This window comes from Dama dama, chromosome 13, assembly GCF_033118175.1.
Source record: "Dama dama isolate Ldn47 chromosome 13, ASM3311817v1, whole genome shotgun sequence".
NCBI lineage: Eukaryota > Metazoa > Chordata > Mammalia > Artiodactyla > Cervidae > Dama > Dama dama.
In genome coordinates this window covers 36,824,154-36,847,062 of record NC_083693.1, presented here as the reverse complement: position 1 = coordinate 36,847,062, position 22,909 = coordinate 36,824,154, and the positions used below count along the sequence as shown (strand labels likewise).

The following is a 22,909-nucleotide window of genomic DNA, read 5'->3' as shown; positions in this document are numbered from 1 at the left end:
CAAATCCTTATTATATGTATTGTTGGATCAATGTGTAGTTTTAAATTGAACTTCTGTTACATTTTGTTTGGTCAAATTGCTAATATTCGGTTGTTTGAACTTCTAAAATTCATTTGGTTCTACATATGACATTTTCTCCAATTATTTCATACCTTTTAAACCTTTTTATGTATTTACTTGATATATTATGGCTTTTGTTAATTGGGACTTACTTTAAAAGTATTTTTGATAATACTTTTTAAAATGGTATTTTATGTTTAGGGCTTTATCTGACATTGATTTACTTTTATGTCATCGATATATGCAGTGAGCTAGATTTTCTATATTAGTGAACAGTTCTGATACTGCTCATTACACACTATTCTGTTCCAGCAGCTTTGGCCTGCTGCTTCCATGATAAACTTTGGTCCTACAGAAGTATCTGTGCATTTTCTGTTTTTCGACGTGGATCTGTGGCAGTGCTACTCTAGTTTTAATTACTAAGTTTTTTACAGTATTTTGATATCTTTTAGAGGAAGTCCTTTGTCATCCTTTCTTGACATTGTCTTGGCTGTTCTTGTACTCTTTACAAATGATTTTCATGATGTGCTCATAACTTTGTTTTACTGATGTACAGTCTCCGGAGCAGAGAGGAAGAGAGAATTTCGAAACCTGGGGCTGTCTCAACTCCGGTAAAGCATGCAGATGATCACACACCTAAAACAGTGGAAGAAGTTGTAGTTGAGCGAAATGAGAAACAAGCACCCAATCTTCCAGGTAAGCCTCACTTACGAAATATGAAGTGCAGGAAACATTCAGTCAAACTAAACTGTTTTACAATTTACAGAATTATATTTACAGGAGATACAAAGATACAGTTACTACTACTGCTACTATTGCTGTTACCTACTACCTATGTAGGTAACTACCCATGGAATTTTTCTATGTCTCCAGCATTTTCTACGTGGATAGGAGGTCACTGTAGATGAGTAGGCATTCTTGAATGTTTTTCAAATATTCTATGTAGAAATTATTCATGGTTCACAGCTGTTCACAGTGAGTGAGGTTGTTTTTCAAACACTGCTCATTAAAGGGAAACATTAGAAGTTACCTTGCCAGTGGACAGTGTTTTCAGAAACTCTTTATGAAGTGTACCTTGACGAACTGGATACGAGACCACACATGAAAACCTGCAGGGTTCTGAGATATCCTGCAGGGTTGCTTAAAAGGCCTAGAGGTTCCGATTCTATTGTCCCTCAGGTCCTTCTCCCAAAACCTCTTTCTGCTCTGCTTGCTTAGTCTCAGGAATGTGGATATTTAAAAATAAATGTTACAGTAGTTAAGAAAGTGACAGTCCCAGCAGAGAAATGTAAGGATTCTCTCTTCATACATTCCTCTGTTATTCTTCCCTAAAAAGTAGATTCTTTCAGACTTTAACAGCTGGAGCTATGGAAAGCATAGGTGACCATGCAATGTACATACATATAAAGATATCAGAATATACGACTGTAAAATGTACCCTGATAGACACATATGTAGTATATATGTCCCTGATCAGGTTCTCTGAACTTCGATTTCCACTGTATTTTGCAGACTTTTTATTGTTTGGTTATGCAGTGGTTGCTTGCACTGTTATTCCATTTTGTACAGTGTTTGCTGCACAACTTAGATTTTCTCTTCTTTCAGAACCAAAGCCTGTGTATGCCCAGGTAGGACAGCCAGATGTGGATTTGCCCGTTAGTCCATCTGATGGCGTCCTGCCCAATTCAACTCATGAAGATGGCATTCTTCGGTAATGTGGCTTTAAACTTGCGTTGTTTTCTCTGCCTGTTACTGATCATGGTTTAGAGTGAGTGTTCAATTGTGACCTGTATTACAAATGCTTTTATACATAGTGTGTGCTGCATAATGCTCTGATTAGACTTTCGTTTGTTATAGTTTTTAAATTGTTTATATGATAGAATCAGAGATTAGAGGAAAACATACTTCTTCGAATGTTTACTTCTTTCTCACCACTATTTTCTACCTAGGTTTTGGATCAGAAATTAGAAAATTGTTTTCTGGATTTCTGTAGTGGTCCAGTGGTTAAGAGTCTACACTCCCTATTCAGGGAGCATGAGTTTAATCCCTGGTCAGCGAAGATCACACATGCTATGTAGTGTGACCAAAAAGAAGAAAAACTTTCTAGTTAAACATGAGAATTTTCACAGGCATTCTCAATCCCTAGCTTTATAAAAAAAAAAAAAAGTTTCTCCATCTCAGCACCCTGACTGAGGCCAGATAACTGTTTATCGTGTGAGTGTCCTATACATTGTGGGTGCTGAGCAGCATCCCTAGCCAGCGGGGGGCAGTAGTGTGCATGTGAACACACACACACCCTGGTTGTGACAACTAAAAACACCTGCAGATGCTGCCAGATGTTCCCGGAGGCAGGATCACCCGGACTGAGAACCTGCTCTAGATCAGTCAGCACCTCAGAAGTCAGTGTTTGATTTCCAAACATTTCATTACTTTGTATCTTATATACTGAGACTGAGATGTAGATTTTTTTAATATCCATATTTCAAACAGTCATAATCATCTAGTTTTTTGATGCCTCTGTGGGAAAAAGAGAGGTGACAGGATGTGAATAATAGAAAATTACCGAATCTTCTAAAGTAGGTTAGATTTAGATCCCTGCTCTCATCTGATCTCTGTGCTGAAGGAAATTGGGTTGTTACTCTAAGACCCAGCATGGGAGAAATAGCTTCTGAAATAGATGGGAGTGTCACAAGTTTAAAATTACACATTTTAATATTAGGTAACTGATAATTCAAAATTTCATAAATGAAAGGAATTATCTTCTTGTTTTTCCTTTCTTAAGACTTGCCCGAGCACTTTCCTGACTCTTTAAGGTTTTACCAAAACTTTGTTAGATTCCAGAGCCTTGTTTGCCAGAAGGAGCCCTAAAGGACAGACATGGAGAGAACTGAGGAGTGGGCAGGGTTTGTATTTGGGGTTGCTCACTCACACTCTGGATGTGTTTGAAGCAGAGGCTTCTGCTGCTGTGTGTGGTGGATACAACAGAGGGCCAAGAGTAAAGTACCCCATCTCGGTCACATGACCCTGAGGTGGAGCCTGGAGCTGTTCTCGAATGGTGGTTTTTAAAAGCCAGGTCTTCCTGAAGGACACAGACTGCAGTCCACTGTTGTTACCTTTTGAGGTGCTCTAGGTTGGTCAGTGTTAGGGGAGGACTTAGGGCCCTGGAATCTTAAGGACTTTAAGGGGGTGCTTAAAAGAGCTCTCTGGATGGTTGACTTTGGGAGAGGAGGCTCTTGATGCAGGTGGAAAAGTAGATTCCACCACGAGCAAGGGGCTCACCATCCATGATCCATAGATTCGAGGGACCTCCAGTGCCACCAGCCCCGGCAGTAAGTGACCTTGTCTGATCTACATGCTCTGAGGTTTCTGCCCAGTTCATCGTTAGCTCATGTGGAGGAACCAGATCTAGTGGGACTACCTTGTAAGTCCTAAAAGCCAAGGTGGTCTTTAGTTGGTTTAAAGAAGTAGGCATCTGTCTCTGTCCCCTCAACTCATTCATTCATTGGTTGATTTGTGTTTTTTAGTTACTACTAACTTCTACTTATTTGCTCACTGTTACTTTAAAAGAACTTTTCTACATTTCATGTCCAGATAGGTGTAAAAGACTTGTGTCTTCTTGTCTCTGAATGTGGGATAGCTATGGAAACCTAGAAGGGTAATTTGTAATTATGTATGTAATTTGTTATTAATTACCCTAAAGGGTTATCTGTAGTTACTAGTAGCCATTCTTCTGTGGCATTCTTAGTATTTGTTTCAGGAGTGTCAAGAGTTTTGACCCTGTGCCGATAGTAGAGGAATTAATGTGTCTTCATTAGTTCTTTTCCATTCTTTCCAGCATGAAGAAATTAACATGGGCTCATCCAGAAAGGCTGGATGGTGAGCTTTTTGGTTTAAAGTTCAAAGGGGCTTCAGAGCAAGTAAGCTGTGTGAGCTACTGCAAGAGCCCCTGGCTGAGGAGTTTGAAAAGCACTGTCTGTTGGGCACAGTGCTTAGAGCTGGATTTTGACTCCTGGTATTAGGGAAATTTGTCAATTTACACTTCAGTTTCTACCTTTGTACAATAGGACTTCTCAGTTATTAGCCATTGTTAATATACATATCCAAGAGTCAGAGTTGGGAAAACATGTTTTCATGAAGTAATTTTACAGTTATTATGTAAAACAGTACTAACATATTACATTTGGATATTTCAGAACTTATTTTTGTTAGCTAGAAATTAAAAGAAAGTGCTATTAAATTTGATTTGGAGTTCTAATGCTAAATTTTATTAAGTAAATCAGTGATATGGGGGAAATTCCAGATATGATGGTCCTTTGTTTTATTCTAATATGGTTTTCATTATAGCAGTTTGCTGTAACTGTTTAAGCTTCTCTTAACTGGTTCAAATGAAGTATTTGTTTTAACAGGCCCAGCATGAAGTTAGTAAAATTCAGGAAAGGAGATAGTGTGGGTCTGCGGCTAGCTGGTGGAAACGATGTTGGCATATTTGTAGCTGGTGTTCTCGAAGACAGCCCTGCTGCCAAAGAAGGCTTGGAGGAGGGCGACCAGATCCTCAGGGTATGTCCGTGATCAGCACACATGGTTTCAGATACTTAGGTTTCTAGAGCAAGGCATCAGACATAGCAGATCTGTTATGATGAGCTTGTAATCTGTGTTAAAAGAACGTGGGACTCCATCAGGTTCCTGCCTCTGCTGTGCTCGCGTCTATGTTAAGTGTGACTGCACAGTATGCAGCTTTGGTTTTATTTTAATCACTCATATTTGTAGAATGTGGAAAAACCAAGTCTTAGAGCCCACTAGGTCTCCTAGTTATCTCCAGTTCAGCTGAGCATTCCTGCTGGCTGGACTCTGCTGTGGGCCCCAGCCTGCCAGCAGGGTAGCATCAGGTATGCAGCCTGTGGGGCCCCCTTACCCAGTGATGGCTCAGGTGTGCCAAGGCGGGTGTGTCTATCGGGTCCACCTGTAAGCTGCTCTTACTCTGAAGCTTCACATCCACAAGGATGAGAGTCCAGGAAGGCCCAGCTTAGAGGCAGTGTGCCAGTGGGCTCTTTGTGTTTTTGTTTCTTTTCCATAAACAGTGTTACCTAGTAACATAGTACCATCTTTATTCATCTCCTCTCTTTTTAAAATATCCAAACCTCCTGCTGGATATGGACCAGCTCTCAAGTGGGAGTTCCTGCCTCACCTCTGCTCTGCTCTCTTCTTCCTTCTCCTCCTGCCCCAGAGTCTTGACTCCTTTGTTCTGAGTCCTCCCTCCTTGCCCCTTGGTTCCTCATCTGCCTTGTGTTGTCTGTCTTTCTCCTCTGGCTGTTGAACTTGCAGGTAAGGTGGCCTCCTTCCCTGCCAGCTTGTGTCATGAGGCCATGTGGCCTGCCTTCCACCTTCACCACGGCTCAGGGTGGATTTCCGTGAGGCACCACCAACCTGATGGCATCTTCAGCCCTCGTTTTTCTGTATTTCTTACTCGTGTTTTAACCTTAAGTAATTACTTTCTTCTTTGGATTCTATGACACTGTCATTCTGGCCCTCCTAGTTGATCAATGTTTCAGTTCTTTGCCCACTACCTTCTTTAATCATTCTTCCTAAAACCTGGCACATGTTCAGCAACCCCCGTTTCCTCTTGCTTCCCTGTCTCCATGTTGGGTTTGGTCACTTGAGGCAGCAGCTCACAGTCAGAAACCACCCTCTGAGCATGGGGTGAGCTCCCTCAGGCCGTGGTGGCCACCTGTGGCTGCTCTGTCCCCCTTCCCCTTCACACTTGCATGGAAGAAGGTCAGGGCATTCACTGGCTCTGCCTGGCTGATTTCCACTCGATGTTGTATTTACAATGTTTGTGTTTTCTCAGATACAACGTTGATAATTAAGTAGACCTATTCTCTTACCCACTCCATATGCTGTTTGAAGTAATCGTATGTCGTTTAAAAATATTTCTTATAATTTATTTTTGTTTTGTATCATTAAGGTAGTATATATTGAAAACATTTTCTCTTAATGTGGAAAATTTCCAGAAGATAAGTAGAAGGAAATCTCCCTGTTACCTGCATACAGTCACTGATGACATTTACATTAGGTCCTCAGGGGTATCTGATACGAGTGAGCACTGACCTGGCAGACTCTGAGCCTGTGTTGTACACATGCTCTTACTGAGGTGGCCCAGCGCACACGGTGTTTCCTTCTGATTGCTTCTCGGAGAGTCCTAAGAAGTAGGGCTCTGTTGTACAGTCAGGACTTTAATTTCAAAGTTTAAATCAAGAGATTTTACAATAATAAGTCATTGGAATTAGATGTTGGCTTTCTTGGTCTGAACTGATTGGAATTTGCAGTGTATGATCTCTAATATTGCATGGCACTGTCACTGTTTAAATGAATTTATACTTTAACTCACTTTATATACTTGGTTTCTGCTTGTTAGAAACTAGGGTCTTTTCTCCAAAAATAAATATTTTAACTTGTGGAGATGTGATATTTCTGGAGTAGATAAACTCTAGAAATACTTGTTTCCTGTGTAGTTAAATGCTTTTTATCTTAAAATATGGCCAGTAGTAATTTGTGAAACGTTATTTTAACAGGTAAACAATGTAGACTTCACAAATATCATAAGAGAAGAAGCTGTCCTCTTCCTGCTTGACCTCCCAAAAGGAGAAGAAGTGACCATATTGGCTCAGAAAAAGAAAGACGGTGAGTTACTTTCAGGAAATGGAGAAAATAAACCTGGAGATATGCTGGACTACTTAAAAAGGAATTTTAATGTTAATGTTTTTAATAAATCACTCAAAGGCAAGTGATAAACGAGTTTTTTAACCCCACGGATTTTGTCATTTAGGGGCACACAGCCTTTACACTGTGGCGCTTCTCTGGTGGGTCAGTAGTAAAGAATTCTGCCAATTCGAGAGATGCGGGTTCGATCGCTGGGTCGGGAAGATAACCTGGAGGAGGAAATGGCAACCCCCTCCAGTATTCTTGCCTGGAGAATCCCATGGACGGAGGAGCCTGGTGGTCTACAGTCCATGCGGTCACAAAGAGTCAGACACGATTTAGTGACTAAACAACATCAACAATCTTACACTGTCCTTGTTAGCACAGCACAATAATGGGACCAGCCACAGTCTCTGGTCTTCTGTTTAAGGTGCCATCCATGGGAAAATTGTATACTCTTCCACACAGAACTGTACTTGGGCAGCTTCTGAATTTTGTATTGATGTTTCCTAAGCAGTATGCTCTGATGTTTGTTGGCATTAATTTCAAGAGAATGACTAATTTTCTGTGATTAAGAAGATTCACTTTTCATTTAGAACAGACATTGTCTCTCAAGCTTGGTACTGTTGATGTTTTGAACCAAGTAATGTTGTGAAGGCCGTCCCATGTATTAACACTTCAAGCTGTTTGAGATGTCCTCCCTCTGCTCACTAGGTGTCTGTAGTGCACACACCTTCTTTCAGCACATGGTTGCTGCTATCAGAAACGTCTCAGTGCATGCCAGCCCTCTCACCCGACGGGTATGGACTTGCCCTCATTTGAGAGCCACAGTTTAGAGAGCAGGAGCGTCTGTGCAGGGCTGAGGTGGGCCTGTTAGGTGACCGAAGCAGGAAGCACATGTGGCTCTGGACGAGTTGCCTGATGGGTGTCTGCAGTAGTTTCCTCATCCAGGAGTGGGGAGTGCCAATAGTCACCATGTCATGAGCTCACGGTAATGCCCACGAGACAATATTTAGGAAGGAGCTACTGTTAGTTGGATATGGTTGTTTTTGTCATTGCTAACGTTATCAATAGAATCTTCACCTAATGTATTCTATTCATATTAATTTCTTTCTCCACTCATTATTGATTACATTTTGTTTCCGTTTAGTTTATCGTCGCATCGTAGAATCCGATGTGGGTGATTCTTTCTATATTAGAACCCACTTTGAATATGAGAAGGAATCTCCCTATGGACTCAGTTTTAACAAAGGAGAGGTGTTCCGTGTTGTGGACACTCTGTACAATGGGAAGCTGGGCTCCTGGCTTGCCATTCGGATTGGCAAAAACCATAAGGAGGTGGAACGTGGCATCATTCCCAACAAGAACAGGTATGAGCGCTCCGCTGCGTCTCGCAGAGCATGTAAAGGAATGAGGAAAAGGTTTCAGCCCCACGGGGAGTCTTCACTGTACTCACCATGTCTAAGACTCACCTAGTTTTATAAACTCCTTTATTTTAATTTAAGCATTAAGGTTTACATTCCATGCAAAGTTCTGTCCGGGGTTTTGATGTTGTGTTCCACCACCAGTCTGTGCATTTTGTTCTGTGTTCTCTTGTGTAGAGCTGAGCAGTTAGCCAGTGTGCAGTACACACTTCCCAAGACAGCAGGGGGAGACCGCGCTGACTTCTGGAGGTTCCGCGGCCTGCGCAGCTCCAAGAGAAACCTGCGCAAGAGCCGAGAAGACCTCTCGGCCCAGCCAGTCCAGACCAAGTTCCCGGCGTATGAGAGGGTGGTTCTTCGAGAAGGTAGTCTGTTTCCTGTCGACCAGCCTAATACCTTTTAATGTCGGTTTGCCTAAGACAGAAAAAGCATAAACTATGTTTTTTTCATCTGAATCTTCTCAGCTGGATTCCTGAGGCCCGTAACCATTTTTGGACCAATAGCTGATGTTGCCAGGGAGAAGCTGGCAAGAGAGGAGCCAGATATTTACCAGATCGCAAGTAAGTGGTCTCGATGCAGACTTTCAGTGGGGTTGAGGGTGTTTCTTTACTAGCTGCTACTCTAAAGGTAGATCTGACACATTTACCTGATAGAAGTAACACTTTTGTAAGTGAAAATTTGCTGCTGACCCCACGTGTTTAATTGGAGGGAAATCTGAGTGATGGTGTCCTTACTTTACCAGGTCCCTCTCCCTTAGCCCACAGTCACGTTTAATCCTGACAATATCCCGGGGCAGCTGTCCAAATGTTCACCCAGAGCTCGGCAAGCTGGGTGCACTGCCCACCTCCCTAGTTGGGGTGTCATGAGGACTACCAGTTAAGTCACACACTCGGCTCTGAACCCAGCTCTTTCTGGCTCCAGCCCGGCTTTTTTAGTCATTAAGCAAATAGAGAACTCAAATATCAATGTCAGAAGGTAATAGAAGCATGGTTATGCTGTTGGTCACTGCAGACATTTATAGTGCTTTGGTGTTACATGTAGATATTATGTGTAGATACTGAGGAAGTAGTGCTCTAAATGCCTTCAGGTTTTGCTTGCAGATTCTTTCAGTTTCCTTATTTTAACTACCATGGTAGTTTAAATCCACAGACTTAGTTACGACCCCTTATGCCTGCTTTAATTTATATGTAAAAACTTTAAAAACATTTTTCCTAATTAGAAATATACCATTTTGTATTTGGAAAAAATTAGAAAATTAGTTTTGACATATCTCATCATCACCCTAAACTTTACCCTATTGTATTTTCCTCTACCCTCCCCACCCTTCATACTTTTAGGAGGTTTTATACTGTTTAGAAAAGCACATACTCCATTTTCCTTCTTAGTGGATAACTCATTTTTCATTTTATTATCTATTCTATAATCAATCTGGTTTGATTAGCCTTTGTTTTTATAGTTTGTTTCAAATTAATATTTTACTAACACGAGGATGCATAAATCTGTGCAATTTGCTGGGTGTAAACACTCCAGTACATAGCTTTATGTGTGTGTGTGTGTATGTGTGCTGGGTTCATTAGAATTCCTGGAGACAGGTGTACTCCCTGCTGCTGCTGTAGCGCTCTGACTGCCCCTGTGGCGCCGTGAGCTCCAGGGACTGGTTTACATGAGCAGGGTGTTGCCTTTGTATTTGTGTTGTATACATTACTTTTCATTTGCTTGCTGGTGAAGCTGAATGAAGACATGTGTGTCCTGAAACTCAGAAGATGCAGACAAATGATAGTAAAATTTGAGCAATTTAGAAAATGTTCACTTCTGATTCTCTACTCAGTTTGTTAGTCTTTTCAGAAGAGATCTTTTTTCGGTTGTGCTTATAGATAGCACTTTGCCTAAAGAAGTTGGTGGTTATAGATAACACCCATCACCAAGCTTAAGTCTTTTAAATTTAGGAAGAACAAGTGTGAAGACCTACAGAGTTCTGTCTTAAGGACTGATTAATGGATTTAATTGGGTTTATTGTACAACCAGGGTCTTAACAAAAAGGGGTTCAGATTGCTTAGTTATATACCCTCTTTGAATTGAATGAGAGTCTTTGAATTTAGAAACTGGTAGCATTTTCTCCAGCCAGAGCTCCCAGGTGGTTTCCCCATCATTGCCTGTGTCCAGCGAACTGGAAGCTAGCCCTCTCTGTCTTGTGAGAGCCTCGTTCCCCTGTCCCTCAGCCTGACCTCCTCACTTCGACGTCTCTGCCTCAGAATTGCTGGAACATTTTTTAAAACATGCATCTTTAAAAACTCACATCACTTTAAACTTAAATATTTGGACCAAACATATAATTTATAATTTAACTTTCTTGACTTTAATGGAAGCAAGTTCATCAATATTAGTTTTTAAAACTAATCACACTGCATCCAGTGTTGCTCAACTGCTGGGTGGGGGCACCCCTGGAATAGTGCACCTGGGGTGAGCGCCCACCTGCCTTCTGGTGTGAAGCTCTGGTGTCACCAGGTGTTCTCAGCCGGGGCAGCCCTAGAGAGGACAGATGGCCGCAGTTCTGTCACTGTGGGCCAGGGGGGACACGGGACTGCTGCTGACACCCAGCAGGTGGAGCCCACGGTGTCGTTACTGCCCAGAAGCCGAGGGCCTGGTCTCACCAGTGGAAATCTGATGTTTTGTTTCTCTCTTGACTTCCTGACTAGAAAGTGAACCTCGGGATGCAGGAACTGACCAGCGCAGCTCCGGCATTATTCGCCTCCACACGATAAAGCAGATAATAGATCAGGTACGTTCCTGAAAGTTGACCTGTTTATTTTACGCTGTGGGATGAGTCTGGCTAAATTGAAAGTAAGAGGTGGTTTTTCTCAACTTGTTACTGGCATACCATGAGAATATTAAGTCAGACATTGTAACAGTTGGTGTCAGGGACGGTAAGTAGTACTTGCCTCAGAAGATGAGCTGTTAGCACCACAGAAAGGGATCCAGTGTCCTCACGTGGGCAGTCTGCGGCTGTCACAGTAGGGACCGTTCAGGTTGCCCTTTGGTTCTCAAATGATAGGAATGTGTGTTAAACTTATTTTCACTCTCTGCTCACAAGTATTGGGGCTGTCTTAAAAGTGAGCTGCCAGGAGAGGTGGTGTAAAATATAAAAATGGTAAAGAATAATCTTTCTAAATGTAATGTATTTCCTGCTATATATGGTTTTAAATATCTTTGTGCAACTCAATTTATAAATTAAACATTGTGAGTAAGCAAAAAAAAAAAGTGAGCTCGTTAAGACTTCTGGGCTAGAAAGTATATAGCATTAACTTGACAGTACACGTTTTCCTGACATGCTCCTGAGACAGTTTGGAGTTAAACATCTGTTCCTGTCGGAGCATAGTCTTGGGTAGGACTTCTAAAGGTGATGGCTGTCAGTTACCTGTGTCTGTGTCTGCTTTCTCCTTCTGTCTGTAGGACAAACATGCCTTACTGGATGTAACGCCCAATGCAGTAGACCGTCTGAACTATGCCCAGTGGTATCCAATCGTGGTATTCCTAAACCCGGACTCTAAGCAGGGTGTGAAAACAATGCGGATGAGGTTATGTCCAGAATCTCGGAAAAGCGCCAGGAAGTTATATGAGCGGTCTCACAAACTTCGTAAAAATAATCACCATCTTTTTACGAGTACGTTAAAGGCCTTCTTTCATCTTAACAGTTTCTGAGCAGTAATATGTGGGCAGAAATGTTGTGTTGTTTAAATATTAAAACTCACATAACCTTTGCCTGTTATGCTTGCTCTTGTGTTAATGGCAGATGTTGATGGAAAGAAATGGTTTGATGCCAAAATAGACATTTCCAGGGGTGTGTCCTCAGATATCATCTGTCAGAGAACTCAGTGGTGGAGGCTGAACTCTAAGCAGTGTTGAGTGAATTCTTATTTGGTCGCAGTGTTCTAACCAGAGAACAATGCTGTTGTCTGTTTTCAGCTACAATTAACTTAAATTCAATGAATGATGGCTGGTATGGTGCATTGAAAGAAGCAATCCAGCAACAACAGAACCAGTTGGTATGGGTTTCTGAGGGAAAGGTAAGAAGTTTCCTATTGTTAACCCATTTGATCACTCATATAAGAAGCCTTTGAGACACCGTTTTCTACTTGGATCAACGTACTGGAGGAATCAGCGGCTTTAGTGTCTAGGTCTTCACAATTAGCATGTGGGGTTATGGAATTCATTTTGTTAGTAAAGGATTTGGAAGTTTCCTGCCCCACTGAGCTACCATCCGGCAGTGTTCTCTGTCTCAGAATTCTTGATGTTGAAGAGCAGGGCTGAGCTCCCAACTCCACCCACCTGACCGAGAATGAGTGTGAACCTGGCTTCCTTCCTCCTCTGGAAATGGGCTTGATGAAGGTCCCCAAAGTGCTGTCCTCTGCATGTGAGATCCAGGACTTGTCTGGAGGAAAAGGCAGAGAATGGGCAGGGCCCACTGTCCTCAGACCCGGCCCTGGGGCAGCATGGACACACAGCAGCGTGGGTAGGGGCTGGAGGGGCTGCAGTGAGGGACTTGGCTCTGCTGCTTGCTGCAAGCATGGCCTTGAGTCTGTCCCTGAGGGATTTCTGCATCAGTACCTGTTAACTAACATCCCTGAGACACACTGGAAAAGTCAGTTACGCAGCCCAGACTTTTGGCTTTGTATTCTGGTGTTCTGTACAGTAGCATGCACTACGTTTTGCTGTTGGCCTGTCTGGGCTTCTAGCAGTTCTTAATGGCACAGGATGTTGATTTTGTTGGGAGTTAATACTTTTCTCAGAATACACAGTTAAAGAACTTTTTGTTATAAATGTGTTTTGCCTTCAGATGAATACATTATTAGTGTGTTTCTGCTGCTAGGGAAAGTTGAGAATGTCTCTTCGATTTTGTTTCTGTATTTCCTCGTCGGCTTGTTTCTGCTGTGTTTTCCCCTGCACGCTCCCCCTTCCCCTGCCTGGCTGTGGCCCCTGAGGCCAGTGCAGTGCATGCTGCATGCTCAGGACCCCTGCTTCCTACCTGGAAGACACCACCTCTGCGAGAAGAGATGTCCTAATGCTGACATCTGGAGGTGCTGTTAGCTGCTCCCACCCATAGTCACGTGTCAGTACCACTCACATGCGATCATGAGACCCCCCCTGACCACTGACGTGTCAGCCGGGAACTTGACAGATAGAGGTGGAGCAACTCACTGCAGCACTTCCCACGACATACTTACTAACTTATTTCCTCTGTGGCCTTGGGTGAGTATGATCACCTCCACTCCATACTAACCATCCAGGACAACACAATTCCGCTAGCAGCCTTTGTCAGCTAGACTGTTAGCACTAGCTATTACTTTATAAACGCACAAAATATACTTGCCTACCTATCTGAGAGGTTTTTTTATTCCACAAATCTTAGTTTTCTGTGAGTTCTCTGATATTACTGTGTGCTTCCTTTGCTTGGATTTTAAAATGAAGATCTAACTCCCCAACTAGTTTTGTGTGTGAGGAAAATTAATAAAAATTAATTAAAATGACCTATATTAATAGGTCTCGTAAGTCATTTACAATTAGAATAATAGGTTGATGCATTTTGTAAATCAGAAAAGGTCTTACAATTTAAATCAAGTTTGACTTATGCCCCCCCTGCCACTCTAGTGTTAATAGATTCTTAAACTTAGAGATTCTGTTTAAAGAGATTCTTAAACTAAACAGATTCTCTTCATTTCCACCCTGAACTCCTCTGAGTTAATTAATTACTTCCACCTGGTTTCCAGGAAGAGTTCCTCTCTGCAGTTCTGATGGTCTTGTATGTTCCCTACTGAACCAAGAAAAGTCATCCTGGGGCTTTCTTAACAGGAGGCATATGTCATCTCTGGCTCCAAGCGCTTGGTTCTTGCTCCTTGTGCATTTCATACCCTGCAGCAGATCAGAGGGTTCTGAGTTGCTCAACCCTAGGGCCGTAAGTACTGCCCCGACTGGCCCCTGGGTTATAGTCTTGCAGGCTCTGCAAGTGGAGATTAGAGTGGAGAGAGCAGGCATGTTTTGCAGTGGGAGAGACTCTGCCCATCATCCCTGGCTTTCAAACTGCTGGTCAGGGACAGCTAGTTTTTCCCACCTAGAAGAGGCATTCAGGATCAGGCTCCTGCAGAGCCAGGATCAAGACTGGGGGCAGTGCTATTCAGGCGGCTCAGGCCTTGTCTGTCCGTGCTGGTAGAATTCTGCATTCCACATCTTCCAGCTCTCAAGCCATACCCCACCTCTGGGTCTTCCAGGGCAGGGAGCGGCAGTTGTGTGTGGTCCAGGCAGTAGCTTCACATCAGTATGCGCTGACAGCCTGTTGTTCCCGTTCCCTCAGATGACTTGTGTGTTCTCTCTCACTGGCTCAGGAGACACTCCGTGGAGCCTGGAGCTGACTCAGCTCTTAATCCTGTGTAGAGCATTGTTCCTGCATCTCCCGGTGGCCACCCCCCCCCCCCCCACTAGACACTGACTGCATCTTTGCAGAGTTATGTTTTAACAGCAGTTCCTAGTGAGGCTGCCCGCACTTAGCTGATGCTTTTCCATTGTGTTTTATAAAAGCTCTAGGGCCAAATACCAACTTTTAAAAAGTAGTGTTTCTTCATATATACATAAGGTCTTTTACTCAGCTTGAACTGTGGCATTTATCTCCTAGTCAGTCTCATGCGCGATGTTCTATTAGTTGGTGTGTCTTTGTTTCTGTGAGCTTGGCCTGGCCACATCCCCCTCTTCACCCTGCTCTGGGCTGACAGGCTAGCAAGTGACTAGGTTCCACGAACCAGAGGAGGGCCAGGGCTCCTCTGCTGTCTTCTGGGGCTGGACATCAGGGTCCAGTGTTGTCACGCCAGCCAGCCGACCTCACTCATGCAGGCCCTTCAGATATCCGAGGGTGCTCTGTGTGTCCGCAATGTGTGCTTGTGAAGTCGTCTTGACCTTTTCAGCAGAAGCCTCTAGACATAGCTGTGATTTCTCCGAGGACAAGTATCCTTTTCAGTCCCCTTGTGAAATAAAGGCCATCTCTTACAAAACTACTGAATAAAATTTTTAATTTACTTTTATTTGACCCAGGCGGATGGTGCTACAAGTGATGACCTTGATTTGCATGATGATCGTCTGTCCTACCTGTCAGCCCCAGGTAGTGAATACTCAATGTATAGCACGGACAGTAGACACACTTCTGACTATGAAGACACAGATACAGAAGGCGGGGCCTACACTGATCAAGAACTAGATGAGACCCTAAATGATGAGGTGGGGACTCCCCCGGAGTCTGCCATTACCCGGTCCTCTGAGCCTGTCAGAGAGGACTCCTCTGGAATGCATCCTGACCACCAGGCATATCCTCCCTACTCACCACAAGCGCAGCCACAGCCAGGCCATAGAATAGACTCCCCTGGATTTAAAACAGCCTCTCAACAGGTAAGCAGCAGCATCAATGTTCTGCAGGTGGAGGTACTTTATCAAAGTCTAGGATGTGGTGACTGACTTAAAGAATGTGGTGTCCTTTCTCCAGGTTAAGATTTAATCTCTTAATTTCAACTTGAGAATACCAAGGACTTAATTCTAAACTTTGTGTGTTTAGAATCTCACACAGCAGTATACTGAAATTTAAAAATTCAGGACATGAGGTCACAGTTTTTTTACTCAGCACACTTAAAATGTATGTCTATCAACCACTATAAATGGAAGTGGGGAGTTAGCAGTGAACAGAAGCATTATATTTAAAATATTTTAAACACTTCACAGAAAGCAGAAGCCTCATCTCCAGGCCCTTACCTTTCGCCTGAAACAAACCCGGCAGCATCAGCCTCTGCTGTTAATCCTCACGTAGACTTAACTAATGTCAGACTGGAGGAGCCGAGCCCAGCTCCCCCCTCCTCTGACTCACCACACGCCGACTCTTTACGAGCTTCAGGCACTGAGGCCACTCACGTGCAGCTCAGAGGTCCAGAGCCGTCCCTGTCGTCGCATGTGGGCCCAGCAAAGGTACCTGTGCCACGGGGGCTGCCCTCACCCGCTGCTCCCCGTCAGCCTGCCACATGAGCACGTCTGCTTTCCCTCGAGTGTCCTCTGCTTTTACTGTGGGCTCAACACCATGTTCTCAAATCACTATGAGTCATCTGGTTCTGCAGTCTGCATGGCTTCCAGTGGTGCCTGATTCTTTAAATAGGCCTTTTAATTGGGATTGGTACCTAATACTTTTATAGGTTTTTTTAATGTTTGGCTTTGAGAATCTTACAAAATTTCTTAATATATCGTTTCAGATCCATTGTAAACTACTTTATGTTTTCTAAACTATTATGTCCATAAATTTTCTTTATGATTTATTTTCAGTGTCCCAATCAAGTGGAATCAACAGCTGAATGCTTTAATTTTCTACTAAACTTCATTTAGTGTCGATACATGCTGAAACATAAAAGCCCCTACTTGCATTATAAATTTTGAGCTTTCACTTAAACTTGCTTTCTCCACTAATCTCTTTCTGTCCTGGTAATAAAGGGTAGAACATGTCGTTTCTGTCTCTTACTAGACTAGGATTTGAAGCCAGCCTGTGTCCTTACGCGTAGCTGTTTACACAGGTGTACAGGAAGGACCCTTACCCCGAGGAGACGATGAGACAGAACCATGTCTTGAAGCAGCCGGCTGCAGCTCACCCTGGGCAGAGGCCAGACAAGGAGCAAGGCCTGAGCTACGAGCCGCAGCCTCCGTACACAGAGCGACAGGCCGGCAGGGAGTTGGAGCAGCCCGCATACAGATATGATGCCTCTAGCTACCCGGAGCAGTTTGCTCGGAACTATGACCACCGTCTGCGCTATGACGACCGCCTCCTCACCTACGAGGAGCAGTGGCCCTACTACGACGACAAGCAGCCCTACCAGACCCGGCCTCTTGATGGTCAGCCTCCCGCGGAGCCCACAGAACGAGGGTATTTCCCCCGTTTTGAAGAGCCAGTGCCCCTGTCCTATGAAGGCCGAGCGCACTACGACCCACTGCCCAGGACCTCCACCTTGCGGCACGAAGAGCCTCCTGCCCCCGCCCCTGGGTACGACGTGCACGGAAGGTACCGGCCTGACGCGCAGCCCTACTCCACCGCTGGCCCCAAGGCGCCCCCTGAGCCCAAGCCGTACTTGGACCAGTACCCTCGGAGTTACGAGCCAGTGCCTGCCCAGGGCTTCCCCTCCAGGGCAGGCCCGGGCCACTACGAGCCTCTTCACAGCACCGTGCTCACTCCGCCACTTGGCCCCTCGTCCCAGCACAAGCCCGAACTCCCGCCCACAGGCACCAAACCCCTGCCTCCACCCCCAGCTCCAGCCGAGGAGGAGGAAGACCCAGCCATGAAGCCACAATCCGTGCTCACCAGAGTGAAGATGTTTGAGAACAAGAGGTCTGCTTCCATGGAGAACAGGAAGGATGAGAGCCATTCCACTAGTTTCAAGGTAAATATGTGATCACTGTTTCCCTGCCTTGTGTGCAGAACACATTCAGTGATGAGTGTGCAACACGCCTAAGTGACACCTGTTTTCTCTCGATCTCTGCCTAAGGATGTGTGTCTTCTTTCTCTGCAGCCTCCAGAAGTCATGTCGAAACCGGCAGGTGCTCCTGTCCCAGGTCCAAAAGCCCCCGCTCCGAGTCAGCTCAGTGAACATGACAGAGCAGCACATAGGTGGGTGCTCTGCAGCCTCACGGATGGGGAACAAGCCCCAGCTGGGGAGGGGCGGGGAGGTAGGGGGTTTGCTGGTCTTCACTTGAAATCTGCCATGTCCCCACTAAAACAGTGGTCGTAGAAAGACAAATAACTTCATTTTATCTTCTGCAGCACATCTTTGTTATCCTTTCCATAAACAAATCTGAAAACAATTTTCTAGCAAATTTCTAACATATGCTAATATACAATTTTAGAGCCCTAACTTCTGAAGGATGTTTTTAGTTTAACAGTGCTGTTGGCACACAGGCTGTTTTTAGCGACAAGAAAACAGATAGCTGTGAACTAAATTTCATCTTTTTTTTTTTTTGGCTGTACTGTGTGGCATGTGGGATCTTAGTTCCCTGAGGAGGGAGAGTTCATGCCTGCTGCAGTGGAACTCTTTGAGTCGTAACCACTGCACCCCGGGAAACCCAAACATAATCTGTTAGTGAGCATGTAGCCTGTGACACGTGCCTGCCGTGGCCAGGAGCACGGTCAGCACCAGAATGACTGGGTGGAATGAGGCTTCAGGGGACCTGCTGTGCATGCTCCTCACTGTGGCTGCCCCTGCTGTTGCTGAGTGATGGGTTGCGTTTCAGCAGTTCTCTGGCATGTTTGATTCACTTTTGTGCTTGTAATAAAGAGGGAACTACTGTCTTAATTTGTACATTTTCTTCTGGTTTTCCTGATGCCTAGTGCTTGTCATGCAAATATAAACTACTATGGTGTCTCCTTTAGCTGGGATCATTAGCAGATAAGCTCTTCTACACGGAGTAAATGTGTAATAACTGAAAGCTTAGCTCTCCTTCTTGGTGTGAAACCTAGTTTATCTGTTTTTGATGCTGAGTTCCTGAATTACTCAGCAGGGCCTAAGTAACAATACCTCACTTTGCTAATAGTTGACTTTCTTTGCCATGTCCTTCCCTCATCATTGTCTAGCTCCTTCCTTACCTGAGGATCGTCTGTTGATCCTGGCATCAAGGTCTTAAATTCTCAGTCGTTCTGACAATGGTGCACCTGCTGGAGCTCCCCACTGTCTGCCTTCCCTTCTCTCTTTTCTCTGATAAGCTGCTTCTAACCAGGTGGTTGTCAAGCTCAGTAGACAGGTTGCCCTTCTCCTAACGTGTGTGTGTGATCGAGTGTGACATGTGTGGGTGTGGGTCCCAAGTTTCGGCCTTGATGGCTGCCCCGCTCAGCTAGGTCATGAGTAGTCAGGGTGTCAGTGGAAGGTCAGAGGTGCCTATTCTGTTCTCCTTGTCAAGTTAACATCTCAAAAGTTGTTCCATTTATCATTCATTGTCAGGATCCCTGAACCACAGAGGCCTCACATGAAGCCACCTGAAGACATCGTTCGGGCAAATCACTATGACCCTGAGGAGGATGAGGAGTACTACCGGAAGCAGCTCTCCTACTTCGATCGGAGAAGCTTTGAGGCCAAGCCTCCCGCCCATGTCCCCGCTAGCCACCTCTCCGAGCCCACCAGGCCAGCTCACCCCCAATCTCAGCCACAGTTTGCTGGTTACTCTTCCAAGTGAGTCACTTCATTTCAGACGTTAAATTTTCAAAGTTAAGATGAAACAAAGGATCACTTGCATCAAGTGGAGTCAGTCACACAAAGTTCAGTGTGTTCTGAAGGGAAATGTTAGCTGTGTCATACTTACTTGATTTCTGTGGGTGCTAAGCAGTTCAGCATGTATGCTATCCAGCCTGGGGTATGTAGCTTTGTTCTTAGACCCTGGCGTCATCTGTGTGAGGTTCTTATATTAGAAAAGATGTTAAATGTCAAAGAGTTCTAAGGGTCCAACTGCTTTGACAAAGGTAAGAGGGTGAGCATTTAAGAGACTGACCTTGAAGTCCCTCCTTCCCATCTGGCACACTCAGTGCTGCTTCTCATCATTCTTCTTGGTTTTTGTTCTCAAAATATAAAAGCAGGCTATGCTAGGGAGTGACATTGTTTGAGAGAAGATACTGAAGAGTTTGGTTTTTTCCCAAGGCAAGAACAAACTTGCCTTCTATCATTGTTTCAGCTTGAGGGGACTTAGTGACTTCTAGTCCAGTTGTCAACGTGGGGTGCTGTGAAGGGAGCAGCATGGGGACTGAGCTCCGAGGTCCTGCCCATCATCTTCCTGTTCCGTGCTGCACCCTTCTGTTTGCTTGTCTACTGGGCCTCTGGTTGCTTTTCTTTTTTGTGGATTTTGCTGGGTTACAAACTACAAGCTCACCTGTGCCCCTGTGGGGTTCCTATGTTGTGTGTGGTTTGGTTCTGCCTCTGGTTGAGTCCTGACTGGTGGCGAACTTGGTTCTGAGAATGGAGTGTAATCCCACGCAGGCACAGGTGGGCCCATACCTGAGCAGAACAGACTCACAATAATGAAGACAGACGTGGATGTGTTACAAGGAAGTCGTTTACACAGTGGTGGTAAGCAAGTCCTAAGTCAGCAGGAAAGGGAAATTTGGAGCCATGTCTGAGCTCAGAGAGGTTGTTAATGTCCTTTTAAAAAGCTTCCATCTAGATAGTCTTTTGGGACACCTGCAGTAGTGGTGTTTGGTTCAGTAACTAGGACTATTAACTACTAGGACTGGTTCAGTGTAGCCAAGTTGAGACATTAACATAACATGAGGCAGAAAAATAGTTCTGTTTGTGGCAAATTTAGATTGACAGTTTTCTTTGACTTTGCTCTTGTGCTGGCTTTGCTGTCACCTAAATTTCTTGACTCTTAGACTGGCTCTGACTGCTGGTCCAGGAGCATCCATGTAAGATACTAGTGTGAGCTATGCCATGCGGGCCTGTTGGAGTGCACACGTGGCAGACTTCCTTCATCCTAAGGGTGTAGTTTTTTGAGGTGACCATGTGACTGGACTGCGACCAGAAACTGTGAGCATTCCAAGTTCTGTGCTACTGTGTGTGTGCGTAAAGCAGGGGCAGCAGGACTCTGCAGCGCTCAGGTGGCAGCACTGCAATTCTGGGTCCTGTTGTAAAGATTCTTCTTTGTGAATTTAACGTGTTCCCATGTGAACAGTTGGCAATCTGGAAAAAAAGCAGCATACATGGCACAGTTTGGTTTAAATGAGTCTTAAAATCAAGCAATGTTTGCTCCTCAAGGAATTGCTAAACAGAGAATGGATCTGGTAAATCAAGGGCAGATTTAAAGTCCACAGTGTCCATGTTACTGAACACAGCAGAGTCCTGTCCCTTAAACGCTGCTTTTGGCTGCTTTGGGGCAGAGTTTGAAGAGCTGTGACAGAAACTGTGCCCAAGAAACCGAAACATTTCCTGCCCAGCCATTAGCAAAAACGCCTGCTAACTCCTGCCTCATCCTCTGGTGCCCAGCTAGTGCTTTAGACGCAAAAGCAGATGGGAATCTGAGGAGGATTTACGCCAATAAATGTTTCTTCAAAATACTGCCAAGACTTTGTTAAACTTACCAACCATTAAAATTTTTTGTGAACAACCATCTTCAATGTTATGAGTGTACCCGAAATTTCATCTGCCTTTTGGCGCCATCTTCTGGATGTCTTACTAATATTCTTACTGTATCTGTAGTGTCTTCACATCTCTGGTACTGATGACGGCTTAACTTAGTTTGTGTATTTTGGTTGAGTACCCATACTTGTGGGGGATAAATTATGAAATTCTCAATTGAAAGCAAATAACTTACGGATGCCTAGAAGAATGGGAAGTTCTTTGGTAATGTGCATCCATCTTCAAGGTGTTGATGTGTCCTCACTTTTTCACAGGGGGAAGGCTGCTGAGGCTGAAGCTGTGGACAGGTCGTTCGGGGAGAAGCGCTATGACCCGCTGCAGGCGACGCCCCCCCCTCCGCCGCTGCCCACTCAGTACAGCCAGGGTGCTCACCCCAGCCCCAACACAGCTCTCGGCCTCCAGGCACACACCAAGGGGCCGCACGGTGAAGGTAGATGGCTCAGGAGTGGGCAGACGGCAGTTACAGTCAGACTTACAAGGCTACAGTTAGCCTCATACTTTCTAAGTAAAAGTGGGTACATGTAAGACAGACATACTTGAAACCTATGGGCTTAGGACAGTGAAAAATAAGGATTTTGTTAAAAGTACATCTTTTTCATGACTGTTGCCTTTTAGCTAGATAGATTATTTTCTGCCTAACACAGCTTAATTTCTGTCCGTGGAGCTTTACCAGTATGTCCAAAACTAAATGAAGGGTGGTTTATAAAAATCACGGTGACATCCCTCCTCACACAAGGTGTCTTAGCAGGGCCATCTTGGGGGTGTCCCTGCGTGTCTGCCTGTGTCTTGTCCTCCACACCTGTGATCAGTAAACTGTCTCCCTCACCCATGCCGACCCTCGCCCAAGGCACCTCCTCCCCCACCCTGCTTCCTTCAGCTTTGTCCTGCGTCTCAGCAAGTGCACCTCTTCTGAGCCATCATGCCATCATCTTTCCAGCCCATAGCCTAGACACCCTGGGAGGGCCTGTAGCCCCACCCCCACCCCCTCTGGTGCCTTCACAGGACACACACAGCCCACGTCTCCTGCTCACATCCCACTGCTGCAGATGGTGCTGCTCTGTAGTCACAGGAGTCCACTCCCAGGGCTGTGATTTGATGTTACTGTATGCAAGGATTTTCTTTACACACTGTCATGTCTACAGACAAAGTTTAACTTTTTACTCCCCAAATATTATGCCTTTTTGTTTTGTTTTTTTGCTGTTTTTTTTGCCTCTCTGCAATGTCTGGGACGTGCAGTGCAGTGTGACTAGAAGCGATAGTAGCACACCTCTTTTGCTCCAGCTCCCACTTTGGGAGAGCAGATGGGCAGTGTGTGACTTCTCTGGGTGCCCTTGATTACGTTTAGAATGTCCCTTCTAGTTTGCTGAAAACATTCTATCAACTGACTTTATGTGTAGTTGTCCTTGGTATCCGCAGGACACCCCCACTTTGCGTGCACACTGAATGAAATCCGTGGATGCACAAGTCCCTTGGTGGGACTGGTGCAACACAGCGCCCACCCCCCGCTTGGGCTGCACATCCGAGGCTACAGAAGGCCAAATGCAGGATCCTCCT

The 22,909-nt window shown here is 44.8% G+C and overlaps 1 protein-coding gene across 7 annotated transcripts in view; it reads left to right on the top strand.

Moving 5' to 3' along the window:
- The window catches only part of TJP1 (tight junction protein 1), a 108,492-nt gene that overhangs the window by 77,014 nt on the left and 8,569 nt on the right, over positions 1-22,909 (top strand). For 5 of the 7 annotated variants that reach the window (XM_061158878.1, XM_061158877.1, XM_061158876.1 and 2 more), the window contains exons 9-24: positions 617-756; positions 1,666-1,771; positions 4,467-4,617; positions 6,630-6,738; positions 7,907-8,126; positions 8,358-8,542; positions 8,642-8,737; positions 10,874-10,956; positions 11,628-11,838; positions 12,141-12,241; positions 15,255-15,605; positions 15,933-16,172; positions 16,766-17,623; positions 17,753-17,850; positions 19,175-19,402; positions 21,610-21,785. In XM_061158878.1, the coding sequence (XP_061014861.1) occupies positions 617-756; positions 1,666-1,771; positions 4,467-4,617; positions 6,630-6,738; positions 7,907-8,126; positions 8,358-8,542; positions 8,642-8,737; positions 10,874-10,956; positions 11,628-11,838; positions 12,141-12,241; positions 15,255-15,605; positions 15,933-16,172; positions 16,766-17,623; positions 17,753-17,850; positions 19,175-19,402; positions 21,610-21,785 (3,353 nt within the window). The remainder of the gene's footprint in view (positions 1-616; positions 757-1,665; positions 1,772-4,466; positions 4,618-6,629; positions 6,739-7,906; positions 8,127-8,357; positions 8,543-8,641; positions 8,738-10,873; positions 10,957-11,627; positions 11,839-12,140; positions 12,242-15,254; positions 15,606-15,932; positions 16,173-16,765; positions 17,624-17,752; positions 17,851-19,174; positions 19,403-21,609; positions 21,786-22,909) is intronic. The other 2 variants (XM_061158880.1, XM_061158879.1) reach the window with 1 other exon arrangement.